Genomic DNA, 24,850 nt, shown 5'->3' with positions numbered 1-24,850 from the left:
TAAATACATGATACATGTCGGTATACATCAAGTATCTACCTAAACACACAATGGTTCAGTTTAAAGTAATGCAATTTCCTCTTCTCTACACTATAATGCTTTTACAATATAGTTTCCTCTTGTACATGTGATTGATGATCGTTTCAGCAACTCCTCAATAATTATATCAAGTCCGTTCTTAATTTAACTTGATTTTTTTTGTCATGTAATCCGCCATTTTTAGTCGTCTGCTTGTGGATGTTTTTTTAACCACTATTTAGTATTAGCATTTAAAAAAAAAATATGATAATTTTTTTTTTAGGAATAGTTAGCTTTACATGAAAATAAAGCTTGTCAAAAATGTACAGTCGATCGATCATTATTATAAAATTGTTAACGGAAGTGCATTTCAACTGGCACTGAAGTTATAAAAAGCACAGTTTGCTATAAGGTTTTTTTTAAAAAAAAAAGGGGATTTGGTAAAAACTAATATGTCTTTATGTAGGTGCGGATCCACGGGGAATTCAGTGGTGTGTGTACCCCCCCCCCCCCCCCCCTTAAAATTGTATTTGTATGATACATATCCGTTTACTTTGAAATGTTGTAAGTGGCTTCTTTATGTTGTACCGGCTTCGGTGGCGTCGTGGTTAGGCCATCGGTCTACAGGCTGGTAGGTGCTGGGTTCGGATCCCAGTCGAGGCATGGGATTTTTAATCCAAATACCGACTCCAAACCCCGAGTGAGTGCTCCGCAAGGCTCAATGGGTAGGTGTAAACCACTTGCACCGACCAGTGATCCATAACTGGTTCAACAAAGGCCATGGTTTGTGCTATCCTGCCTGTGGGAAGCGCAAATAAACGATCCCTTGCTGCTAATCGGAAAGAGTAGCCTATGTAGTGGCGACAACGAGTTTCCTCTCAAAATCTGTGTGGTCCTTAACCATATGTCTGACGCCATATAACCGTAAATAAAATGTGTTGAGTGCGTCGTTAAATAAAACATTTCTTTCTTTCTTTCTTTATGTTGCACTCACTCCCTATTAAAACACGTCTATCCGCCCCTGTTCCGGTTATTAATTAATACTTTATTTAGACACTGTATAAATTATTAATGGCCCATGGCCCAAAGATATAATGACCATGACTCACAACCGGTTCATGGTTGATGGATTTGTTTGACACCAAAGGCAAATATACAAGAAAATTGCAGCATCACCTGTATGTTACATGTATTCAATTAATTATCGTTTAATTGACAGATTTGGCAGGTATGGTTGGTACCGTAGTCTTTAAGACATAAGGAATAACCGGGTAGAGATTTTGAATTACTACTTGGGGTTGGGATTTAGGGGTAGTGTTGAAATGCATTTGTTTCTTGTTAATTAGTCGTTTGAATCCAACTTATGGAAATCCAGATACCGACTCCAAACCCCGAGTGAGTGCTCCGCAAGGCTCAATGGGTAGGTGTAAACCACTTGCACCGACCAGTGATCCATAACTGGTTCAACAAAGGCCATGGTTTGTGCTATCCTGCCTGTGGGAAGCGCAAATAAAAGATCCCTTGCTGCTAATCGGAAAGATATGTAGTGGCGACAACGGGTTTCCTCTCAAAATCTGTGTGGTCCTTAACCATATGTCTGACGCCATATAACCGTAAATAAAATGTGTTGAGTGCGTCGTTAAATAAAACATTTCTTTCTTTCCAACTTATGGAACAGTTCAGTCACAGGTCACCCCCAAGTTGTTGAGTTCCGCCCTGATTGTGGGTGTCTGGTGTGGTTAATTTGGGAATATCATGGTATGTTTGTCGTGTATTAAAACAGAAAGAAACAGACAGAGATAGACACTGGATAGAAGTAGAGACATAGATACAGTGAAGGAAGGAAGGAAATGTTTTATTTAACGACGCACTCAACACATTTTATTTACGGTTATATGGCGTCGAACATATGGTTAAGGACCACACAGATTTTGAGAGAGGAAACCCGCTGTCGCCACTTCATGGGCTACTCTTTTCGATTAGCAGCAAGGGATCTTTTATATGCACCATCCCACAGACAGGATAGTACATACCACGAGCACTGGTTGGAACGAGAAATAGCCTAATGGACCTACCGACGGGGATCGATCCTAGATCGATCGCGCATCAGGCGAGCGCTGTACCACTGAGCTACGTACCTCCCCTAGAGACAGGGAGACGAAGAACGTTGGAGTTAGAGATAGGAAGAGAGAAAGTAAGCCAGTCCACTTGAGGCAGACATAGATATAGGCATACAGAGAGACATGAATGCAGTGTCTACAAGAGAGGAAGAGATCGGTAGAGGAAACGAACATACGAAAGAAAGAAAGAAAGAAAGAAAGAAAGAAAGAAAAGAAAAAAAGGAGGAAAATAAAACCGAAAGAAAGAAAGAAAGAAAGAAAGAAAAAGAAAGAAAGAAAGAAAGAAAGAAAGAAAGAAGGAAGGAAGGAAGGAAGGACGGGAAGAAAGAAAGAAAGAGAGAAAAAAAAAAAGAAAAAAAAAAAAGAAAGAACACGAATTCCGCAGAATTAAATGTCTGGCCTACCATAAGCTTATTTGGTGTAACTGATAAAATCCATACAAGTATTAAAAAACAACAATTTTTGTCAAATTTTCACATGCATTGTGATGGACATCCTTAGGCACAACTATTTAAAAAGGTCTTACAGTTTGTGAGAATTAATATTCTGCTAATCGCAAAACGTATTTTAATTAAAATATTGCATTAAGTTTTTATTATTATTTTCACATGATCTTTGATAAACATCCATAGGTGCAACTATAAACAAAGTTTCATTGATGTATGACTGTTTGTATGAAACGAATCTATCCGCGAAACTTTAACGTTGAGCAAAAAGCAAATATATGTTAATTAAAAATGTTTGATTTTTTTTTTTAATTACTTTCGCATGCATTGTGATGAACATCCATATGAACAACAGTACTACAAACCAAGTTTCATCCATCTAAGACATACAGTTTATGAGAAATGGAGATAAACGCGAACATTTAACGCAAAGGTTTAACGTTATGATAAACACAGACTTATTTTAATTTTTTTAAAATTAATTAATTAATTTTCAATTATTGTCACATGCACTGTGATGAACATCCATAGGTACAACAATAAACCAAGTTACAATGACCTAGGTCTTATAGTTTGTGAGAAACTGGTGCAAACGCGGAACTTGAACGTTAAACTTTACGCAAAAATTGTCGTCGTCTGAAGCGTATAACTAAAAAAAAAAGAAGGAGAAGAGGTAACGTTTTTAGGTGTTATGTTTGTTGACAATAATCCCAGACTTGTGGAAACAAAAGTCTAGTTTGACCGAGATAACTGTCAGTTCGTATAAAACACAACGGCAGTTGTACAAACAAATACATACATCTCTTCAAAGGGGGTTGAAACCAAGTTGTATGTTAAGCATTGAGGTGGATCCTGCCTAACGTTTTGAAGTTTTGTTTTGAAATGTAAATATTATATCTTCAATTAAATACGCATAAAAACGTCAGCCAAATAGTTTCTTTTACAATCATATTTATAATAAGCATATTATTGGAAAATCTATAGAGAGTGACGAACATTTCATTTATATGCTTATATCCAATTAAGGTTCAAGAACGCTGTCCTGGGCACACACCTCAGCTATCTGGGCTGTCTGTCCAGGACAGTGGGTTAGTTGTTAGTGGTTAGTGAGAAAGAAGAGGGTGTATAGTGGTCTTGTCTTAAACCTACCCACTGAATCGTTAAAACTCGCTCTGTGTTGGAGCCAGAACCGGGCTGCGAACCCAGTACCTACCATTATTATGTCCGATGGCTTAACCACGACATCACAGAGGCCAGTGGTGACGAACATGTTAAACGCGTTACGTCACAGTTAATTGTGTACATGTTTTGCACCCATAATTTATTAACGGTAAAAAAGCTGGCTACTATTTTGATAGATACGTGAAGTGGAATGTTGTGTTTACTTATATTTATATGCAGGATTCTTTAACACCCCCCCCCCCCAAATACCCCCCCCCCCCCCCCCCCCCCCCCCCAAAAAAAAAAAACCGCCACAAAAAACCCCATAGATTACGCCTAGAATCTGCACGTCACAATTTTGAAATTCTATAGTTAATTAGACCAACATTATGGGTGGGCCAGATAAATTCGCAGTTATTTATCACAAGTAAATGTGAAAATAGTAAAATTATATTTGGCGCTTTAACTAAAACTAATGCACCATTAACTCGAATCCGTCTTTACTATCCTATGTGAATGCTGCGAGTTTCTTCTCACAAATCCTTAACCACGTTTCAAAGTCGGACACCCAGTTGCCAGTGATGAATAGGTTTCTTGATAATCTCAAGTTGGGTGTCGTTAAATAATAATTCCTTCCCTTTCGGTGCGCGTAACAATTTTCCTAAAATTGGCGTGATCGATGGGTTGACCGGCTGTCACATAGTGACATCACACCAGACTCTACCCCGCCTACATTAACGGCAGTCAGTTTGTGGATCACGCCTCCCTTCTGTTCATGTCAAGGCGTTTGACACAACACATCCATGGGCACAAGGAAATAACGCTTCGGTTATTAGCCAAGTCATAAAAAAGGAAACTAAATCTAAACAAATGTCGGCCATTTTAGTATTTAAAACACCCTGTGTGGCGCAACGTGGAGAGGACGACCTTGTTTTCGGTGAGTGAGGTTTTGAGAGATTTTTAAAACAAATATTATGTTGTTATTTCTTGGATATTGTTATTTTGGCAAATTGATAGTTTTCAGGTAAAAATATGAAAAATTAAAATATAATAAGCAAAATTAAACCTATATTAGTTACAACTATATTAAAATTAACTGTGGATAGTAAGAAGTATAATTTAAATAGTAGCTATAATTAGCTTCAGACTTAAAACCGTAGTAATGGTATACTATGAAACAACACATAAGGACTTTTCTTCAATGAATATTTACACTGACAAGTTGACAAAAGTTCTTCATGAACTATATAGACATGATTAAACATAACTACGGTATACACAGACTATTTTGAAGGAAGAAACATTGTGATAAGATATAACATAATATTATTATAAGATTGTTATTTTAAATTTGTTTTGCTTACTCAAAATACAAATGAAGAAAAAATAGTTCAGCTTTTACGCACACGTAAAGTACTGGCTAATTTTGTGAATGTCTTGATACTTTATATGCATATTAACTTTAATATTTTATTTTATTAGTGTTACTAGTATTCCATTTCGTTTATACCAGTGTATGCGTGTGTGGATGTGTGTGTGTGTGTGTGTGTGTGTGATGTGGTGTGTGTGTGTGTGTATGTGTGTGTGTGTGTGTGTGTGTGTAACTATCACAATCATTCTATGGTCATTTTAATTACGACTATCAGCTTATGTTTTGATTTTTGTTTATAGTCAGAACGTCTATGTGGAGTACTTTAATTTACTGAGACAAATACAGTAGTGACGTAATGCAACGGCTTTCTAACAAACCCAACCGCATAATGTGTTAGTCATATTTGTCTGTCTGTTATCTACCTGTCTGTCTGTTATCTACCTGTCTGTCTGTCTATCTGTCTGTCTGTCTGTCTTTCTTTCTTTCTTTCTTTCTATCTTTCTATCTATCTATATGTCTATCTATATATATATATATATATGTGTCTATCTGTCTGTCCGTCTATCTATCTATCTATCTATCTATCTATCTATCTATCTATCTATCTGTCTATCTGTCTATCTATCTATCCATCTATCTATCTAACTAACTGTATGCCTCTCTATCTATCTAACTTTATGCCTGCCTGTCTGTCTATCTCTCTATCTATCTATCTATCTATCTATCTATCTATCTATCTATCTATCTATCTATCTACCTATCTGTCTAACTGTATGCATGTCTGTCTATCTATCTAACTGTCTGTCTGTCTGTCTTTCTATCTATCTATCTATCTATCTATCTATCTATCTATCTATCTATCTATCTATCTATCTATCTATCTATCTATCTATCTATCTATCTATCTATCTATCTATATGTCTGTCTGTCTGTCTGTCTCTCTATCTATCTATCTGTCTCTCTGTCTATCTGCCTATCTATCTGTCTGTCTGTCTCCCTGCCTGTCTATCTAACTGTCTGTCTGTCTGTCTCTCTGTCTCTCTGTCTCTATCTATCTATATATCTATCTATCTATCGATCGATCGATCGGTCTATCTATCGATCTATATATCTATCTATCTTAACTGTATGTATGTCTGCATTTCTATCTATGTATCTATCTATGTATCTATGTATCTATCTATGTGTGTATCTATATGTATGTATGTATGTATCTATGTATGTATGTATGTATGTATGTATGTATGTATGTATGTATGTATGTATGTATCTATCTATCTATCTATCTATCTGTATGTATGTCTGTCTGTCTGTCTGTCTGTCTGTCTGTCTGTCTGTCTGTCTGTCTGTCTGTCTATCTATCTATCTATCTATATATCTGTCTGTCTATCTGCCTATCTATCTGTCTGTCTGTCTCCCTGCCTGTCTATCTAACTGTCTGTCTGTCTGTCTCTCTGTCTCTATCTATCTATCTATCTATCTATCTATCTATCTATCTATCTATCTATCTATCTATCTACCTACTGATCGATCAATCGGTCTATCTATCGATCTATATATATATCTATCTATCTATCTTAACTGTATGTATGTCTGCATTTCTATCTATGTATCTATCTATGTATCTATGTATCTATCTATGTGTGTATCTATATATGTATGTATGTATGTATGTATGTATGTATCTATCTATCTCTATCTGCATTTGTGTCTGTTTGTTTGCCTACCTACCCACCATCCTACCCACTGTTACCTATGTGCCTACCTATTTACGTACCTACACATCCACCCTCCCACCCTAGACATTCATGTATCCATGCATCCATCCATGCATCTGTCTTTTCACCCATCCATCCACCCATACATGCATCTGTCCGTCCATCCATCCATACATCCATGCATCTGTCCATTCATCCGTCCATCCATCCAATCATGTTCCATATATCCGTCCATCCATGTACCAATGTTTACCAATGTATCTGTCTTTCTATCCATCCATCCATACAACTAATCATGCATATGTCCATCTGTCCAGACATTCATGCATTCATCCATGCATGAATCCACCCCTCCATTCACCCATCCATTTATCTACACATCCATCCATGTATTTGTCAATTACCTGCCCGCCAGTCCGCCCGTCCGCTCGCCCTCCCGCCCATCCGCCCACTCGTGCATCCACCCATTCATCCATGCGTATATCCATCCATGCATCCATGCGTATATCCATCCATGCATCCATGCGTATATCCATCCATGCATCCATGTACCAATGCAACCATCCATTCATCATCCACCCATCCATCCATCCATCCATTTATCCTTTTTATCCAACCATCCATGCCTGCACCAATTGATCCATCCATCCATCCATCCACCCACCAATCCATGCATCCACGACCCATCTACCCACCCATCCATGTAACAATGCAACCCTCCATCCATGCACCCAGGTACCAATGCAGCCATCCATGCATCCAGGTACCAATCCACCCATCCATTCATCCATCCATCCAGCCATCCAGCCATCCATCCATCCATCTCTGTTCAGCTATCTACTTACGTATATAACACTATAAATAACACTATATAATAATAATACATATGAGGTAATCGAAAAATGTTACAATCTCGTTCCATTTAAATTTAATTCGGGTATGAGACACCTGCCCACTCCCCAATCCTTTGCCACCACGTTAACGTTCATTTTATAATTGTCCAGATCTCTTTATTAAGATTTTATCACAGAAGTATTCTGATCATGACTATTTTTAATGGTGCAGTCAGTCAGTGCGGACCTATTAACAGTGGTACTTGGCTTGTTTATTTGGTTAGTTGGCTGGTTTTTATGAATCTGATTATAATTACGTATAATTATTTTGTTTTTATTAAAAAATAAACAGATTTGCATTGAACATATGTTAAGTTCTGAAAATGAAACCTGGTGCCTCTAAATTAAATAATTATAGAAAAGGTCCACAAGAATATAAATATAGTTATATCTACATTATATATAGGCCATTTCTACCCACAAGTAGCAAGGGTTTTTGTATACATGTTCTCATAAACAGGACAGCACGTATCACATACTTTAATGTACCAGTTGTGAGGTTCTTCTGGGTAAAACAAAAATGTCCACCAAGGACGCATTAGGCGAGCGTCTACCACTGAGCTAACAACACCCTACTCCTACCCCTATGCCTATCCCTATCCCTACCCCTATCCCTACCCCTATCCGAACACCCACTTCCATCCACAAGCCACACCAACAACACGACTTTATGACACAAATTGACAAACGTATCTTTGTTAAGGTAAAGCCACACGATACGGTTGCCTAGAACCAGAATAGCCGATTGAGTAGCAACCGATGAAATCGTAATATTTGTCTTGTAACAATCACATAGCACTCGTATCATGTGTCATGGCCTTTAGCACTGTTTTCCCCATGTGTGTTTTTCCAGGTGTGATGTCGAGCGCGATTACTAAAACCATGTCGTTCATATGTAAACTCTGCTGATGAATAATGATAGAATCGATTTTCATACGTGTCCGATTTGCGCGTTCCACGCCCGCACTACACCAAAAACCGCGCAATCAATAAACGCGAAAAAACGGACGGATTAAAAAAAAAAATCAATAGCAGTAATTTCACATGAGCCTGTTGTATGACAGTTTTTAGCGCTGTCTGCAAAGCAGAACAATTTTAAAAAAAAACATCCCCACCCCCACCCCCACCCCAAGAACCCCCTCAAAAAAACCCCCCCAAAACAACCCAAAAACCAAACAAACAACAACAAATCCCCCCCCCCCCCAAAAAAAACAAAAAAAAAACAACAACAAAAAACCCAAACAAACAAACAAACACAAAATACCAAGAAGGTTTAACTTCATGGGCTACTATTTTCGATTAGCAGCAAGGGATCTTTTATATGCACCATCCCATAGACAGGATAGCACATACCACGGCCTTTGATGTACTGGCCTGTGCGAGAAATCAAAAGACCAAGAAACACACCTACACGATTGTGTGGCTGTCAAAAGTAACGTTTGACAGCATACTTCCTTAACTATGGTTAATACCGGGCTGCTATTCTTTGTGGATGTTTCCGTTGGCCGAGCGGTTAAGGTCGCTGGCTGTCAAATGCCATGCAAATCGCTGCAGTAAGTTCGAATCATGTCAGCTGACACTTTGTGTTATTAAATATTATATTTACTGGGTTGACGTTACCGCTGGTTGACTATTAGTCCTCGAGTACGTCATTAGCCCCGTAGCAATTTAAAAATTACTGTATAAAAATACCGAACTGTTACATCAGTTTCGAACCGATTTTTTTGTGGCAAATGGCATGCGAATCGGTAAAGTAGTTTTGAATCCTACCACTTGGCACTTTGTGTTTTTAAATTTAATACCGCGTATTTCATTTCATTTCATTTCAACTTATTTTCGTGCTAATATCCAATTAAGGTTCAAACACGCTGTCCTGGGCACACACACCTCAGTTATCTGGGCTGTTTGTCCAGGACAGTGGGCTAGTTGTTAGTTGTTATTGAGAGAGAGAAGAGGGTGTAGTGGTCTTACACCTGCCCATTGAGTCGTTAAAACTCGCTCTGGGTGGGAGCCGGTACCGGGCTGCGAACCCAGTACCTAGGAGTCTTATGTCCAATGGCTTAACCACGTATAAAAAACGGCACATATGCAAAACTGCCCTTTGATTGAATCTGTTCACATGCCAAGGGGCATGCGGCAGGCTAGTAGTTTGCTGTGAATGTTACCTTTTTTTAACGACACCATTAAAGAACATTAATTACTCATAAGTTATTGGATGTTAAATGTTTGGTACTTTTTAACGCTTAGTCTTAAAGGAAACCGTCACTTTTTTCAATTAGTAGCTAACGATTTTTATGTGTACTTTCCCACAAACATTGCAGCACATACCAGGACCTTTGATATACCTGTCCTGGGCAATGGTCTCGATGGGGAAAACAACAACAACAATAACGAATTAAAAAAAAAACCCACAACCCCCCCCCCCCCACCCCCCCCCCCCCCCCCAAAAAAAAAAAAAAAAAATGAAGAAGAAACAAATTATCAGGGCATAGGTTCATCGTGGGGATTCGATCCTTTGATCGCACAACTTTTGGCAAGTTTTCACTCTACTACCAACTGTGCTAAATACCGCCATGCATGTTAGGTTATGTAGGATCCTAGGAGCGCTTAAATTACGAGTGAATATATAAAAAAATAATAAATGATTTATTACATGCTTTGTTTTGATCTGATATAATCAGTACTCCACTGCCGTAAACATTTTTATGATAGGGACATACACAGGTTTTCGTCCACTTGTGACAAATTACCGTGAGTTAGCAAGTCGCTGACACGTGATCAAGCCGGAAGTAGAGTTTATTTCGCTAAAACTGTTTCCTTACATTAATTAATGGACAGGTACAGTGATTTGTGATCTTCCTCCTACGATGACACTAACGTGGTTGATTTACTTTTAGGTTTATGCATGCACAAGGAAGTCAAATATGAAAAAGGAGAAAAAAAAAAGAAAAGGAAAAAAAAAAGATAAAACAGAGGTTTAAATTGGTGTACCTTAAATTAATTGTGCTAGAGAATGTAATTGCGAATTGTTATTCAGTACCAGAGACGGGTCCAAGTGAGTGAGAAGGGGAGGGGGAGAGGGAAATGGGATAGGGGTAGGGGTAGGGGGCGGTTGACCAGGAGACCTAACATTATTCAGGTCCCGCTGTTTTTCTCTTTTAATTTTTTTTCCACTGGAATGCCCTTTTGTTAATCTATATCGACTTTTCCCGTTAGTCACCCCCACCTCCTGAAAAATATTTCCTGGATCAGGTCCCGAGTACCAGAGTTCTCGCTCGAGGTACAGAATTCCGTAGGTAAATCCGGTTGATCCACTGTAGTTCTTTTTTCTTTCCAGTACTTGATAGGTATGTTAAATGTTTTTGCGTGCGCTTTTTTTTCCTCGTTTTTTTCTCGGTTTAGTTTTTTTGTTTTTTGTAAGAACGTTTAACGTTAGCGAGTTTCGTGTTGTACACTTGTAATATTTACTTTATATCTAAAGGCTTACAGCTGCTAATTAAACAATATGCTTGGGTGCCAATAACTCCTCACTTTCATTTGTATATATTTACTTACTTATTTTCAACTTATTTTCGTGCTGATGTCCAATTAAGGGGCAAGCACGCTGTCCTGGGCACACAACTCAGCTATCCGGACTGTCTGTCCAGGACAGTGGGTTAGTGGTTAGTGAGAGAGAAGAGGGTGTAGTGGTCTTACACCTACCCATCGAGTCGTTAAAACTCGTTCTGGGTGGGAACCCCCCCCCCCCATTCTATTTTCTGGGATAGTAATGACTCGATCGCCCAGAAATGTTGCTCACAAGGTTCTAACCACCCACCCCCTGCATAAATTCCTAGACTCCTGCCTGTAGCCAGGTCATTTTGTAAATGAAACGTGAAGATTAATACGTAAATTATTTTGTCCTTAGGCAGAGATACCTATGCACGTAAGCGTTACGTACGATCGAAAGTTCCGTGCACCTGATGCACTGAATGCGTTTGACATATTAAACCAAGAGACATCACGTTTTCAGGTTACTAGCAGCGTTCATCTGTACGTTAGGCAATGATTCAGCGTTTACTGACTCATGTGAATGGTCGTCATCAATGTGATAATGTGTTTGATAAGCCAAATTAAATAATGGTCAAAAAGTTTGTTTTGTTTAACGACACCACTAGAGCACATTGATTCTTAATCATCGGTTATTGGATGTCAAACATATGATAATTTTGACATATAGTCTTAGAGAGGAAACCCGCTAAATTGTTCTGTTAGTAGCAAGGGATCTTTGATATGCACCATCCCACACATAACACATACCACGGACTTTGATATACCAGTCGTGGTGCAGTGACTGGTATAATGGTCAAAGTCTCTGGTTGTGAGAGTGAGAGAAGAAAGGTCAACGTAAATGTTTTTCTACAAAACTGACCCCCCCCCTTTATCCTCGAAACTATCACTATCGCCATCACCACTACCACCACCACCAACACCACCACCACTACCACCACCACCACCACTACCCCAACCAATACCAAAACCAAACCTCCAAAAACCAAACAAAACCAAACAAGGAAACCACCCTGCCCCCCCCCCCCCAAAAAAAAAAAAAAAAAAAAAAAAAAAAAGAAGAGAGAAGAAAGAACAAAGGAAACAAAAAAGAAGGAAAAATAACAGAGAGAAAAAAACCTCCCAATCCCACACCACTCCCCTCCCTCACAATACAAACAATGATAGAGTAACAGAGCTCAACTAAGAAGTGATATTATGTCTTGGCAAGTGACAATTTGATTTCTTTTCGCTTTGTTGCCATCTTTTTTTTCTTTTTTTTTTATAATTATTATTATTATTATTATTATTATTAATATTATTATTTTGGGTGTGTGGGGGGGGGGGGGGGGGCGTTGTGTCTTTTTTGTTTGTTTTTGTTTGTTGTTTTGTGTAGGCCTACGTGGTGCATGCATATCTGTGCATGTTAAAACAAATATGAGAATAGTTCTTGGAGGCCATCCAATTGCTGTTTTCAGCTTTAAATTCTTTTCGATTATTTTTTGTTTTGTTTCAGAAATGGAGGCACGTCGTGTCCCTAAGAAGATCAAAAACCAGTTGGTGAAAATATCCAAGATTGTTATTAGTATCTTACTAATTCACTTGAGTTGTTTCAATGTGGAAGTTTCCGCCAATAGTTCCGGAGCACCCAACTGGACGTGTAAATTCATGAAGCCAGGGCACGGCCGACAGCAGCCCGAGCCATCGCCATTCTCCATTCAAGTCAGCCCGAAAGTTATCACACCTGGCTCGCCCATTACAAGTGAGTTACAAAGTTCAAGTTTGTTTTGTTTTACCACATCACTAGAGTACATTCCAGTGGCATAGCAAGGTGCCGAAAAGTGTGTGTGTGTGTGGTGGGGGGGGGGGGGGGGGCACACTTTTATATTTACACACTTTTACACTATTATAAGCAAATATAAAGCAAAATATCTGAAAAGTGGGGGACATGCCCCCCTTGCGACCCCCCCCCCCCCGGTTCCTACGCCAGTGCATTGATTTATTTATCATCGGCTATTGGATGTCAAACATTTAGGTAATTTAACATATAGTCTCAGAGAGGAAACCCGCTACATTTTTGTCCATTAACAGCAAGGGATCTTTTATATGCAATAATCCACAGACAGGATAGTACATACCACGGCATTTGTCATACCAGTCGTGGTGCACTGGCTGGAACGAGAAATAGCCCAATGTCCCTACCATCGTGGATCAATCCCAGACCGACCGCGCATCAAGAGAGCGCTTTACCACTGGGCTACATCCCGCTCACTAACTAGAAACAAGACGGAAATAAATAGGTTTGACAAATACTACTGGTGAACACAATTAGAGATCGGTTATTATTACAAACAGATTGCATCTACAATTGTTGGGTTTTTTTTCATTTATGTTATTAGTACTGGTACTTGTGAATAGAACGTTCGTTTGTCTACAAGTTCTGTATTTATTAATGATGTTAGATAAAAACAACCGGTGAAAAACTAAGGAACTTAGATATTTATAGTCAGTTAGCTATCAGAATTTCTGTCTGTTGTCTACACTTAGTTATGTATATCACTATCCACCACTGACCCTCTCTATAATATACTGTTAATGGTTTTCAATGTTATGATGATAGGTTGTAAAGCTTAACGCAATAAAGAACTTGTACTTCAAGTCATTACTTCCCTGGGTGTGGTTAAACACACACACACACACACACACACACACACACACACACACACACACACACACACACTTTAACTTTGGTAACTTTTGTGTGTGATGCGTGTGCCAAACATTGCCCCTGCCCCTCTCCATCCAGTGTGATAATCATTCCTTAGAGTTTGGACCCCTAAATGAATCCACTTTACATACACAGAGTTGAATTCGGGCCCCATTATTAAGAAATGTCTTTGGTACATGACCTATACGCCTGGGTTTAATATAAAATAAACTTTGATAAACAGACTACGACTCTGATATATCTGGTTTGCACGTTGCAGTCATTCTGAAATCTGTGCCTGGTAAAACCTTCAAGGGATTCTTGGTAACAGCATTTCGGACAACCGGAACAGGCCCTAGACTGGATAACCTGATCGGCACATTTCAAGGACCGGCCAACGCCAGAATCACCTGTCATGTAAGTAAAGCCGCCTGCAGAATACACACCATCAGCAGGACTCGACCTTCACGGTAGCCCGGAGTGTTTTCACTATGAAAACTCTAGCTCGGGCTCTCAGATTCTCAGTTGGTAGTCAGACGGACTAATAGTTTTCTTTTCTTTTTTTTTCGTTTCTTTTTTTTTAAAGTCAACTAGCTCTAGAGTCACAAACTGACTAAATTGACTAAATTTGTCGGTGTCTAAAATCAGCCATCATGCGCAAGTCCTCATGCTACCGGATATCTTGATATCGGAGATGAGTTTCATTATCTATTTATATGTAATACAGTCAAAGCAGCGCGAATGAGACTGCTAAATAAATACTATTGTTGCAAGACCTAATGCGATTAAAACGAAAGAACTCTTCAACTGCAAACGTGTCAGTACTTTTAAATAACTGTGTGGATTAATATTATAAATAGTAACTTTTCCGATTGAAAACCTATTTCATTTTCTGTTATTGATTTTTAAAAATGTGTAACTACTTATTTTCATACATATACTATAGAGATATAACTTGCAATCGTGACGTGTATATATATATATATATATATATATATATATATTCTCTGATGCTACCGGTTGGCGACCTTGAACGAAATAAAGATCTGTTCTGTTCTGTTCTGCTACGGGTGCAGTGGACAGTGTTAATTGCTCTCCTGAAAACTGAACAGTATCAGTTTTGATAAAATGTATGTATTTGTCTACGGTAGATATTCTATAATGGACTGGCTGATTAAAAAACCAGTACAAGTAACCCAGCGGCTGAAGACCGAATATAGAAAAATAAAACAACAAAGTGTTGTGATTTCTTAAAACAGTTAGGCATATATCGCAATTTTGAATTCTCGCGCATGAAAACTATATAATCAAAGATTTGTTTCAACTATAAACATATTACCATTTATTGTTTTACACACGTATAAACTTTACCCAAACATATACAATAGCACCACATACACCAAAACTCTTACCGTGGATAGAAACACTGTCGCTGTTCATTAGTTATACGATGTACATATGTATATGTTGGTTATGGTAATTGTTTCTTTGTCTAATTTCTGTTTCGTTTTTCTTTAAATAATGTAGCTAGTAACGATTATTCACGTCAGTGTCATGTCATGATAACATTACCATCTTGAAAATGATTAGCACGTGAAAAATAACTTGCGCATGATGTTTATCATGTTATGCACTTTCCAAACATAGTTATTATATGTTTGTCATGCTATCCATTTTTCAAACATAATTCGTATATATGTTTATCATATTATCCACTTTCCAAACATAATTCTTATATACGTTTATCATATTATCCACTTTCCAAACATAATTCGTATATATGTTTATCATGCTATTCATTTTTCAAACATAATTCGTATATATGTATATCATGTTATTCACTTTCCAAACATAATTCGTGTATATGTATATCATGTTATCCACTTTCTAAACATAATTCATATATATGTTTATCATGTTATCCACTTTCTAAACATAATTCATATATATGTTTATCATGTTATCCACTTTCCAAACATAATTCGTATATATGTTCATCATGCTATCCACTTTCCAAACATAATTCGTATATATGTATATCATGTTATCCACTTTCTTAACATAGTTAATATTATCATCATCGTCAAACGAAAACAATAGAAGTAAACGATATTAAAATATATAAAAGTTAAAAGCCACATTGATTTATTAATCATCGGTTATTGGATGTAAAACATTTAGTAACCTGCTAAATGTTTCCATTAGCGTCATGAGATCTTTTACATGCACCATCCTACCGACTGGGCAGCACACATCACGGCCTTTGATATACCAGTCGTAGTGCACTAGCTGGAACGCAAAATAGCTCAATGGGCCAACCACTGGGGATCGATGCTAGACCGACCGCACATCAAGCGAGCGCGTTACAACCGAGATACGACCCGCCCCATATTATAATATATAATCCATATTATATCCAGTTAAATGTTCAAGCATATAATATAATATGCTCTCGGGGTGGTCCAACCGTGGGTGGACAGACGTTAATCTTAATGGGTTAGTGTTACACACAGATAATAATACATGAGTGACTGTTAGATACCATTTATCTCACAACGAGTTGTTTAAAAATATATCTAACGAGCGAAAGCGAGTTTGATACGTTTGTAAACAACGAGTTGTAAGATAACTGCTATCTAACGGACACGAATGTATTATTCTATTACCTACATATCCTCAAAAGCCAGGTTTTAAGCAAATTTTGACATCTTTTTCGACTAAAAGTTATTTACAGCCGTTGCACTTGTAGTTAACTTACGGGTCACAGACACATGATTGTCAGGTTAACTATACTTCACAGTGTAATCTATTTCCACCGTGTTGATTTTCATTGGATGCATGACACTGGTATGCTGGTCATCACCTAGGAGCGTACGTGTGTTAACAACCATGTGTAACCCAACATAAGTTACACACTCCTGTTTGTTGCTGCTAGTACTCCATTGGCAGATCCACAACGGGTTCCCGAGAGTCCGTTTGCAATACCCTTTTTAATCAAGCTTTTGTTTTGATAAATTTATCATCCACCATATACAACACTACATTTCCATGGAAACACGTCTATCGGCATCTTTATTTCAAAATTTTCCGAAGAACATGCCCATGTCCGTAAACCCCATTACAGATTTAGCTCCATTCGAACCCCATTGATACAATCTTAGATCCGCACCTGTAATTACCAGTATATTAAATATGCTATAAAATCTCTTTATCCAATCTCTGGGGAGGGACGTAGCTCAGTGGTACAGCGCTCGCCTGATGGGCGATTGATCTAGGATCGATTCCCGTCCCTGGGACCATTGGGCTATTTCTCGTTCCAGCCAGTAGGCCTACGCCACAACTGGTGTAACAAAGCCAGTGGTATGTACTATCATGTCTGTGGGATATCTCAATGTATGTGTGGTCCTTAACCATCTCTCTCTCTCTCTCTCTCTCTCTCTCTCTCTCTCTCTCTCTCTCTCTCTCTCTCTCTCTCTCTCTCTCTTTCTCTCTCTGTATGTATCTATGTAGGGTATGTGTATATATATATATATATATATATATATATATATATATATATATATATATATATATATATATATGTATGCGTGTTATCCTAAATGTGGTTTTAATTTGTTTTAGGGCAAAGGTATAACTCACAGAAACAGTATACCAAAAGCTAATATAGTTTTGAACTGGACTCCACCAAACACACTAACAAATACAGACAGGCTAGTTTTTAAGTAAGTATAGTGATTTTTGTTTGTTGTCTTTCCTATAGTTTTAAAATGTTTTATTCATCTTTGTGTAGATAATGTCAAAGACTGTTGTGCGAATTGCTGCAGTAGGTTCGAATCCCGTCAGTATACATTTTATGGTTTTAAAATAGAATGTGCTCGAATTAAATTATGTAAATACCTATGATGCTGTGAAAAGTTACATTATGTTCTGCTCCAGCTTACTGCTATGTCTCAAGTTATTATAAACTATCAGTGTAAACACATTCAGATTACGTGCTGCCACATTCCTCGTCAAAATTATCTGATGTTCAAATTACTGCTATGTCTCAAGTTATTATAAACTATTAGTGTAAACACATCCAGATTACATGCTGCCACATTCCTCATCAAAATTAACTGATGTTCAAATTACTGCTATGTCTCAAGTTATTATAAACTATCAGTGTAAACACATCCAGAAGACATGCTGCCACATTCCTCATCAAAATTAACTGATGTTCAAATTACTGCTATGTCTCAAGTTATTATAAACTATCAGTGTAAACACATCCAGAAGACATGCTGCCACATTCCTCGTCAAAATTAACTGATGTTTAAATTACTGCTATGTCTCAAGTTATTATATAGAGAATAATACATGAGTGGCCGTTAGATACCATTTATCGCACAACGAGTCGTTTTAAAATGTATCTAACGAGCAAAAGCGAGTTATGAGTTAAATAGTATCTAACGGACACGAATGTTAGAAGGTTGTATGGCATTGGTGACCTGGTCATCACCTAGGAGCAGCCAGTCGTATGTCTTGAAATGGAAATTTAGATGGGATGTAATGATATTACACTGGCCATGGGCTTGCACCCAAAAATACGACCGTTGTGTCGATAGCCAGCACTAATTAACCGAGTCTATATATATATATATATATATATATATATATATATATATATATATATATATATATATATATATATATATATATATATATATATATACACACATACACGGCCGCCGGGTGTGTATGTGTGAAGTATCAGAGATGGCGGCCTCCATTACACTAGTATTTATGGATTATTTAGCACGTTGTTTGTACGGTAGTCCCCTGGACCCTGGATTAAATTATTGTCGCCTCTGTTGTTTCATCTTGTTTGGGCCGATTTAGCTGAAATTTGGTAGGTAATTGTGTACTTTGGGGGAATTGATTGTATTGTTAAAAATATATATGTATAGGCTATGTGTATTGGCCTCAATCGCGAATTTTGTTGGGGTTTTTATATTAAAAATATGTTTGTACCGTCTCTTTTGTCATTTCGTAAGAAACGTTCTGGGCCCATATATGTGAAATTTGGTAGGTAGTTAGCCCCACCAGGGGAATTGATTGTGTTTATAGGCTATGTGTATTGGCCTCTATCGTGAATTTCGTATTTTATGTCAGTTTCTACGAAATTTACACGTAAAAACTCTTGAAATTCTAGATTCTACATAAAAGTGTCAAAATATTGCTTGCTTTCGGGGGAACTGGGATATCCAATGTTAAATCCGGCAACTTTCAGACAGCTTTTTGTTTCGTTTTTAAACCCCGAGAATCAGTTTAAGTCGAGGAGTGTTAAAGTTACAAAAATATTGTTTTCTCTCTTGTAATATACCCTTTAGATCCTAATAAACTGTCGATTTACATGTTTTAATTTTGGAAAATTTTCAAAATGGAAAATGCACATATTTGTGCAGTTTGTATCTTTAAATGGTCAGCCATCGACATCACTAGGGCAGCAGCTGCTGGCCTTGTTGTCCAGAGATTGTGTAATGTTCATATACTTACCATTTGTGACACCCAATAGCCGATATGTATTTTTGTGCTGGGGTGTCGTTAAACATTCATTCATTCATTCATTTTTCTTAAAGCACTTATAACAGTTTTTCTGTGGGTTTACGACCGGCCTCGGTGGCGTCGTGGCAAGCCATCGGTCTACAGGCTGGTAGGTACTGGGTTCGGATCCCAGTCGAGGCATGGGATTTTTAATCGAGATACCGACTCCAAACCCTGAGTGAGTGCTCCGCAAGGCTCAATGGGTAGGTGTAAACCACTTGCACCGACCAGTGATCCATAACTGGTTCAACAAAGGCCATGGTTTGTGCTATCCTGCCTGTGGGAAGCGCAAATAAAAGATCCCTTGCTGCCTGTCGTAAAAAGAGTAGCCTATGTGGCGACAGCGGGTTTCCTCTAAAAACAGTGTCAGAATGACCATATGTTTGACGTCCAATAGCCGATGATAAGATAAAAAATCAATGTGCTCTAGCGGCGTCGTTAAATAAAACAAACTTTACTGTGGGTTTAAAAAAAAAAGAAGTATTATTGTTGTTTCTCAAAACGTTCTAGGCCGATTTCGCTGAAATTTGGTAATTGGTTAGAAGACAACTTGTGCCCGTGTATGGGAGTTGGAGGGAGGGGGTTGTTATTGCAATATTAAATAAGTATCTCTGAGTAATATAGAGTTATTATAGTTTGAGAATCCGTCATTACCGCTTGAGGTTATATTTATAATAATAATAATAATAATAATAATAATAATAATAATAATATATTATTATTATAATTATTATAATTATTATTATTATTAATACTATGATGATGATTATGATGAAGATGACGATAATGATGATAATGATTATTATTATTAATGTTATTATTATTATTATTATTATTGTTATTACTATTTCATTTCATCTTAATTTCGTGCTAATATCCAATTAAGGTTCAAGTACGCTGTCCTGGGCACACACCTCAGCTATCTGGGTTGTATGTCCAGAACAGTGGGTTAGTTCTTAGTTGTTGGTGGTTATTCAGAGAGAAGAGGGTGTAGTGGCCTTACACCTACTCATTGATTCGTTAAAATTCGCTCTGGGTAGGAGCCGGTACTGGGATACGAACCCAGTAACTATCAGCCTTATGTCCGATGACATAATCACGACACTACCGAGGCCGGTTATTACTATTATTATTCGTTTCGCATATTCCTTTCCAGCGTTACGTTTGTTGAACAACACGCTAAATACTGGAGGGGCATTTCTACAGAGGAACTCACAGCTGCAAACTTTCCAAACCAACCATCGCCACGACCAGTCACACAGCCTACCACGGGAGCCACCAAAACCTCAAGTGTAAGCATAATGCAAATACTTAAACCTGGACCATCTGGTGTTCCAGATACCCATGTCATCACAAAGGCAACATCAAGAAAAGGCGATACACAAGCCGATAGTTCTGGAACATTAGGTGTAGGTGGTGCATACGCTGTTAGACCTGGAATACCAAATGTAGGCGGCTCACATGTTCTTAGTCCTGGAAAACCCAGTGTAGTCGGTACACACGTTGTTAGTCCTGGAATTCCCAGTGTAGGCGGTACACACGATGTTAGTCCTGGAATTCCCAGTGTAGGCGGTACACACGTTGTTAGTCATGGAATTCCCAGTGTAGGTGGTACACACGCTGCTACTCCTGGAAGGCCCAGTGTAGGCGGTACACACGATGTTAGTCCTGGAATACCCGGTGTAGGCAGTACGCTTGTCGTAACTCATGGCAAGCCCAGTGTAGGCGGTACACACGCTGTTAGTCCTGGAATGCCCGGTGCAGGCAATACGCTTGTCGTAACTCATGACAAGCCCAGTGTAGGTGGTACACACGCTGTTAGTCCTGGAATACCCAGTGTAGGCGATACACATGTTTCTGGTCCAGGAACACCCAGTGTAGGTGGTACACACGATGTTAGTCCTCGAATGCCCGGTGTAGGCGGTACGCTTGTAGTAACTCATGACAAGCCCAGTGTAGGTCGTACACACGATGATAGTCCTGGAATACCCAGTGTAGGCGATACACATGTTTCTGGTCCAGAAACACCCAGTGTTGGTGGTACACACGATGCTACTCCCGGAATACCCAGTGTAGGTGCTACACACGCTGTAAGTCCTGGAATGCCCGATGTAGGCAGTACGCTTGTCATAACTCATGACAAGCCCAGTGTAGGCGGTACACACACTGTTAGTCCTGGAATGCCCGGTGTAGGCGGTACGCTTGTCATATCTCACGAAAATCCCAGTGTAGGCGGTACACACGCTGTTAGTCCTGGAATGCCTGGTGTAGGCGGTACGCTTGTCGTAACTCATGACAAGCCCAGTGTTGGCGGTACACACGATATTAGGCCTGGAATACCCAGTGTAGGCGATACACATGTTTCTGATCCAGGAACACCCAGTGTAGGTGCTACACACGCTGTTAGTCCTGGAATGCCCGGTGTAGGCGGTACGCTTATTGTAACTCATGACAAGCCCAGTGTAGGTGGTACACACGATGTTAGTTCTGGAATACCCGGTGTAGGCGATACACATGTTTCTGGTCCAGAAACACCCAGTGTTGGTGGTACACACGATGCTACTCCCGGAATACCCAGTGCAGGTGCTACACACGCTGTAAGTCCTGGAATGCCCGATGTAGGCAGTACGCTTGTCATAACTCATGACAAGCCCAGTGTAGGCGGTACACACACTGTTAGTCCTGGAATGCCCGGTGTAGGCGGTACGCTTGTCATATCTCACGAAAATCCCAGTGTAGGCGGTACACACGCTGTTAGTCCTGGAATGCCTCGTGTAGGCGGTACGCTTGTCGTAACTCATGACAAGCCCAGTGTTGGCGGTACACACGATATTAGGCCTGGAATACCCAGTGTAGGCGATAGACATGTTTCTGGTCCAGGAACACCCAGTGTAGGTGCTACACACGCTGTTAGTCGTGAAATGCCCGGTGCAGGCGGTACGCTTGTCGTAACTCATGACAAGCCCAGTGTAGGTGGTACACACGATGTTAGTCCTGGAATAGCCACTGTAGGTGGTACACATGTTTCTGGTCCAGGAACGCCCAGTGTTGGTCCTGGAATGCACGGTGTAGGCGGTTCGCTTCTCGTAACTCATGATAAGCCCAGTGTAGGCGGTAAACACGCTGTTAGTCCTGGAATGCCCGGTGAAGGCGGTACACTTGTCGTAACTCATGACAAGCCCAGTGTAGGCGGTATACACGCTGTTAGTCCTGGAATGCCCGGTGTAGGCGGTACGCTTGTCGTAACGCATGACAAGCCCAGTGTAGGTCGTACACACGATGCTACTCCCGGAATAGTCAGTGTAGGTGGTACACACGCTGTTAGTCCTGGAATGCCCAGTGTAGGCGGTACACTTGTCGTAACTCATGACAAGCCCAGTGTAGGCGGTATACACGCTGTTAGTCCTGGAATGCCCGGTGTAGGCGGTACGCTTGTCGTAACGCATGACAAGCCCAGTGTAGGTCGTACACACGATGTTAGTCCTGGAATACCCAGTGTAGGCGATACACATGTTTCTGGTCCAGCAACTCCCAGTGTTGGTGGTACACACGATGCTACTCCCGGAATAATCAGTGTAGGTGGTACACACGCTGTTAGTCCTGGAATGCCCAGTGTAGGCGGTACACTTATCGTAACTCATGACAAGCCCAGTGTAGGTGGTACACACGCTGTTAGTCCTGGAATGCCCGGTGTAGGCGGTACGCTTGTCATAAGTCATGACAAGCCCAGTGTAGGCGGTACACACGCTGTTAGTCCTGGAATGCCCGGTGTAAGCGGTACGCTTGTCGTAACTCACGACAAGCCCAGTGTAGGTGGTAGACATGATGTTAGTCCTGTAATACCCAGTGATGGGGATACACATGTTTCTGATCCAGGAAAACCCAGTGTTGGTGGTACACACGATGCTACTCCCGGAATGCCCAGTGTAGGTGATACACACGCTGTTAGTCCTGGAATGCCCAGTGTAGGCGGTACGCTTGTCGTAACTCATGACAAGCCCAGTGTAGGCGGTACACACGCTGTTAGTCCTGGAATACCCAGTGTGGGCGATACACATGTTTCTGGTCCAGGAACACCCAGTGTTGGTGGTACCCACGATGTTAGTCCTGGAATACCCAGTGTAGGTGGTACACACGATATTAGTCCTGGAATGCCCGGGGCAGGCGGTACGCTTGTCGTAACTGATGACAAGCTGAGTGTAGGTGGTACACACGATGTTAGTCCTGGAATACCCACTGTAGGTGGTACACATGTTTCTGGTCCAGGAACTCCCAGTGTTAGTCCTGGAATGCCCGGTGTAGGCGGTACGCTTATTGTAACTCATGACAAGCCCAGTGTAGGTGGTACACACACTGTTAGTCCTGGAATGTCCGGTGTAGGGGGTACGCTGGTCATAACTCATGACAAGCCCAGTGTAGGCGGTACACACGATGTTAGTCCTGGAATACCCAGTGTAGGCGATACACATGTTTCTGGTCCAGAAACACCCAGTGTTGGTGGTACACACGATGCTACTCCCGGAATACCCAGTGCAGGTGCTACACACGCTGTAAGTCCTGGAATGCCCGATGTAGGCAGTACGCTTGTCACAACTCATGACAAGCCCAGTGTAGGCGGTACACACACTGTTAGTCCTGGAATGTCCGGTGTAGGCGGTACGCTTGTCATATCTCACGAAAATCCCAGTGTAGGCGGTACACACGCTGTTAGTCCTGGAATGCCTGGTGTAGGCGGTACACTTGTCGTAACTCATGACAAGCCCAGTGTTGGCGGTACACACGATATTAGGCCTGGAATACCCAGTGTAGGCGATACACATGTTTCTGGTCCAGGAACACCCAGTGTAGGTGCTACACACGCTGTTAGTCCTGGAATGCCCGGTGTAGGAGGTACGCTTATTGTAACTCATGACAAGCCCAGTGTAGGTGGTACACACACTGTTAGTCCTGGAATGTCCGGTGTAGGGGATACGCTTGTCATAACTCATGACAAGCCCAGGGTAGGCGGTACACACGATGTTAGGCCTGGAATACCCAGTGTAGGCGATACACAGGTTTCTGGTCCAGGAACACCCAGTGTTGGTGGTACACACGATGCTACTCCCGGAATACCCAGTGTAGGTGCTACACACGCTGTTAGTCCTGGAATGCCCGGTGCAGGCGGTACGCTTGTCGTAACTCATGACAAGCCCAGTGTAGGTGGTACACACGATGTTAGTCCTGGAATACCCACTGTAGGTGGTACACATGTTTCTGGTCCAGGAACGCCCAGTGTTGGTCCTGGAATGCACGGTGTAGGCGGTT

General features: G+C 40.1%; 1 protein-coding gene across 1 annotated transcript in view; it reads left to right on the top strand.

The window, feature by feature from the left end:
- The first annotated feature begins 4,481 nt into the window (after nt 1–4,481).
- The window catches only part of LOC121374848 (ferric-chelate reductase 1-like), a 54,138-nt gene continuing 33,769 nt past the window's right edge, over nt 4,482–24,850 (top strand). Inside the window, exons 1-5 of the mRNA XM_041501957.1 lie at nt 4,482–4,682; nt 12,773–13,018; nt 14,244–14,380; nt 17,585–17,685; nt 20,703–20,838. Of these exons, the coding sequence (XP_041357891.1) occupies nt 4,616–4,682; nt 12,773–13,018; nt 14,244–14,380; nt 17,585–17,685; nt 20,703–20,838 (687 nt within the window). The 5' untranslated portion in view covers nt 4,482–4,615. The remainder of the gene's footprint in view (nt 4,683–12,772; nt 13,019–14,243; nt 14,381–17,584; nt 17,686–20,702; nt 20,839–24,850) is intronic.

This window comes from Gigantopelta aegis, chromosome 6 (genome assembly GCF_016097555.1).
Source record: "Gigantopelta aegis isolate Gae_Host chromosome 6, Gae_host_genome, whole genome shotgun sequence".
In the NCBI taxonomy this organism is placed as follows: Eukaryota; Metazoa; Mollusca; class Gastropoda; order Neomphalida; family Peltospiridae; genus Gigantopelta; species Gigantopelta aegis.
The sequence above is the reverse complement of the archived record's forward strand: the minus strand, read 5'-3'. Positions and strand labels throughout refer to the sequence as shown.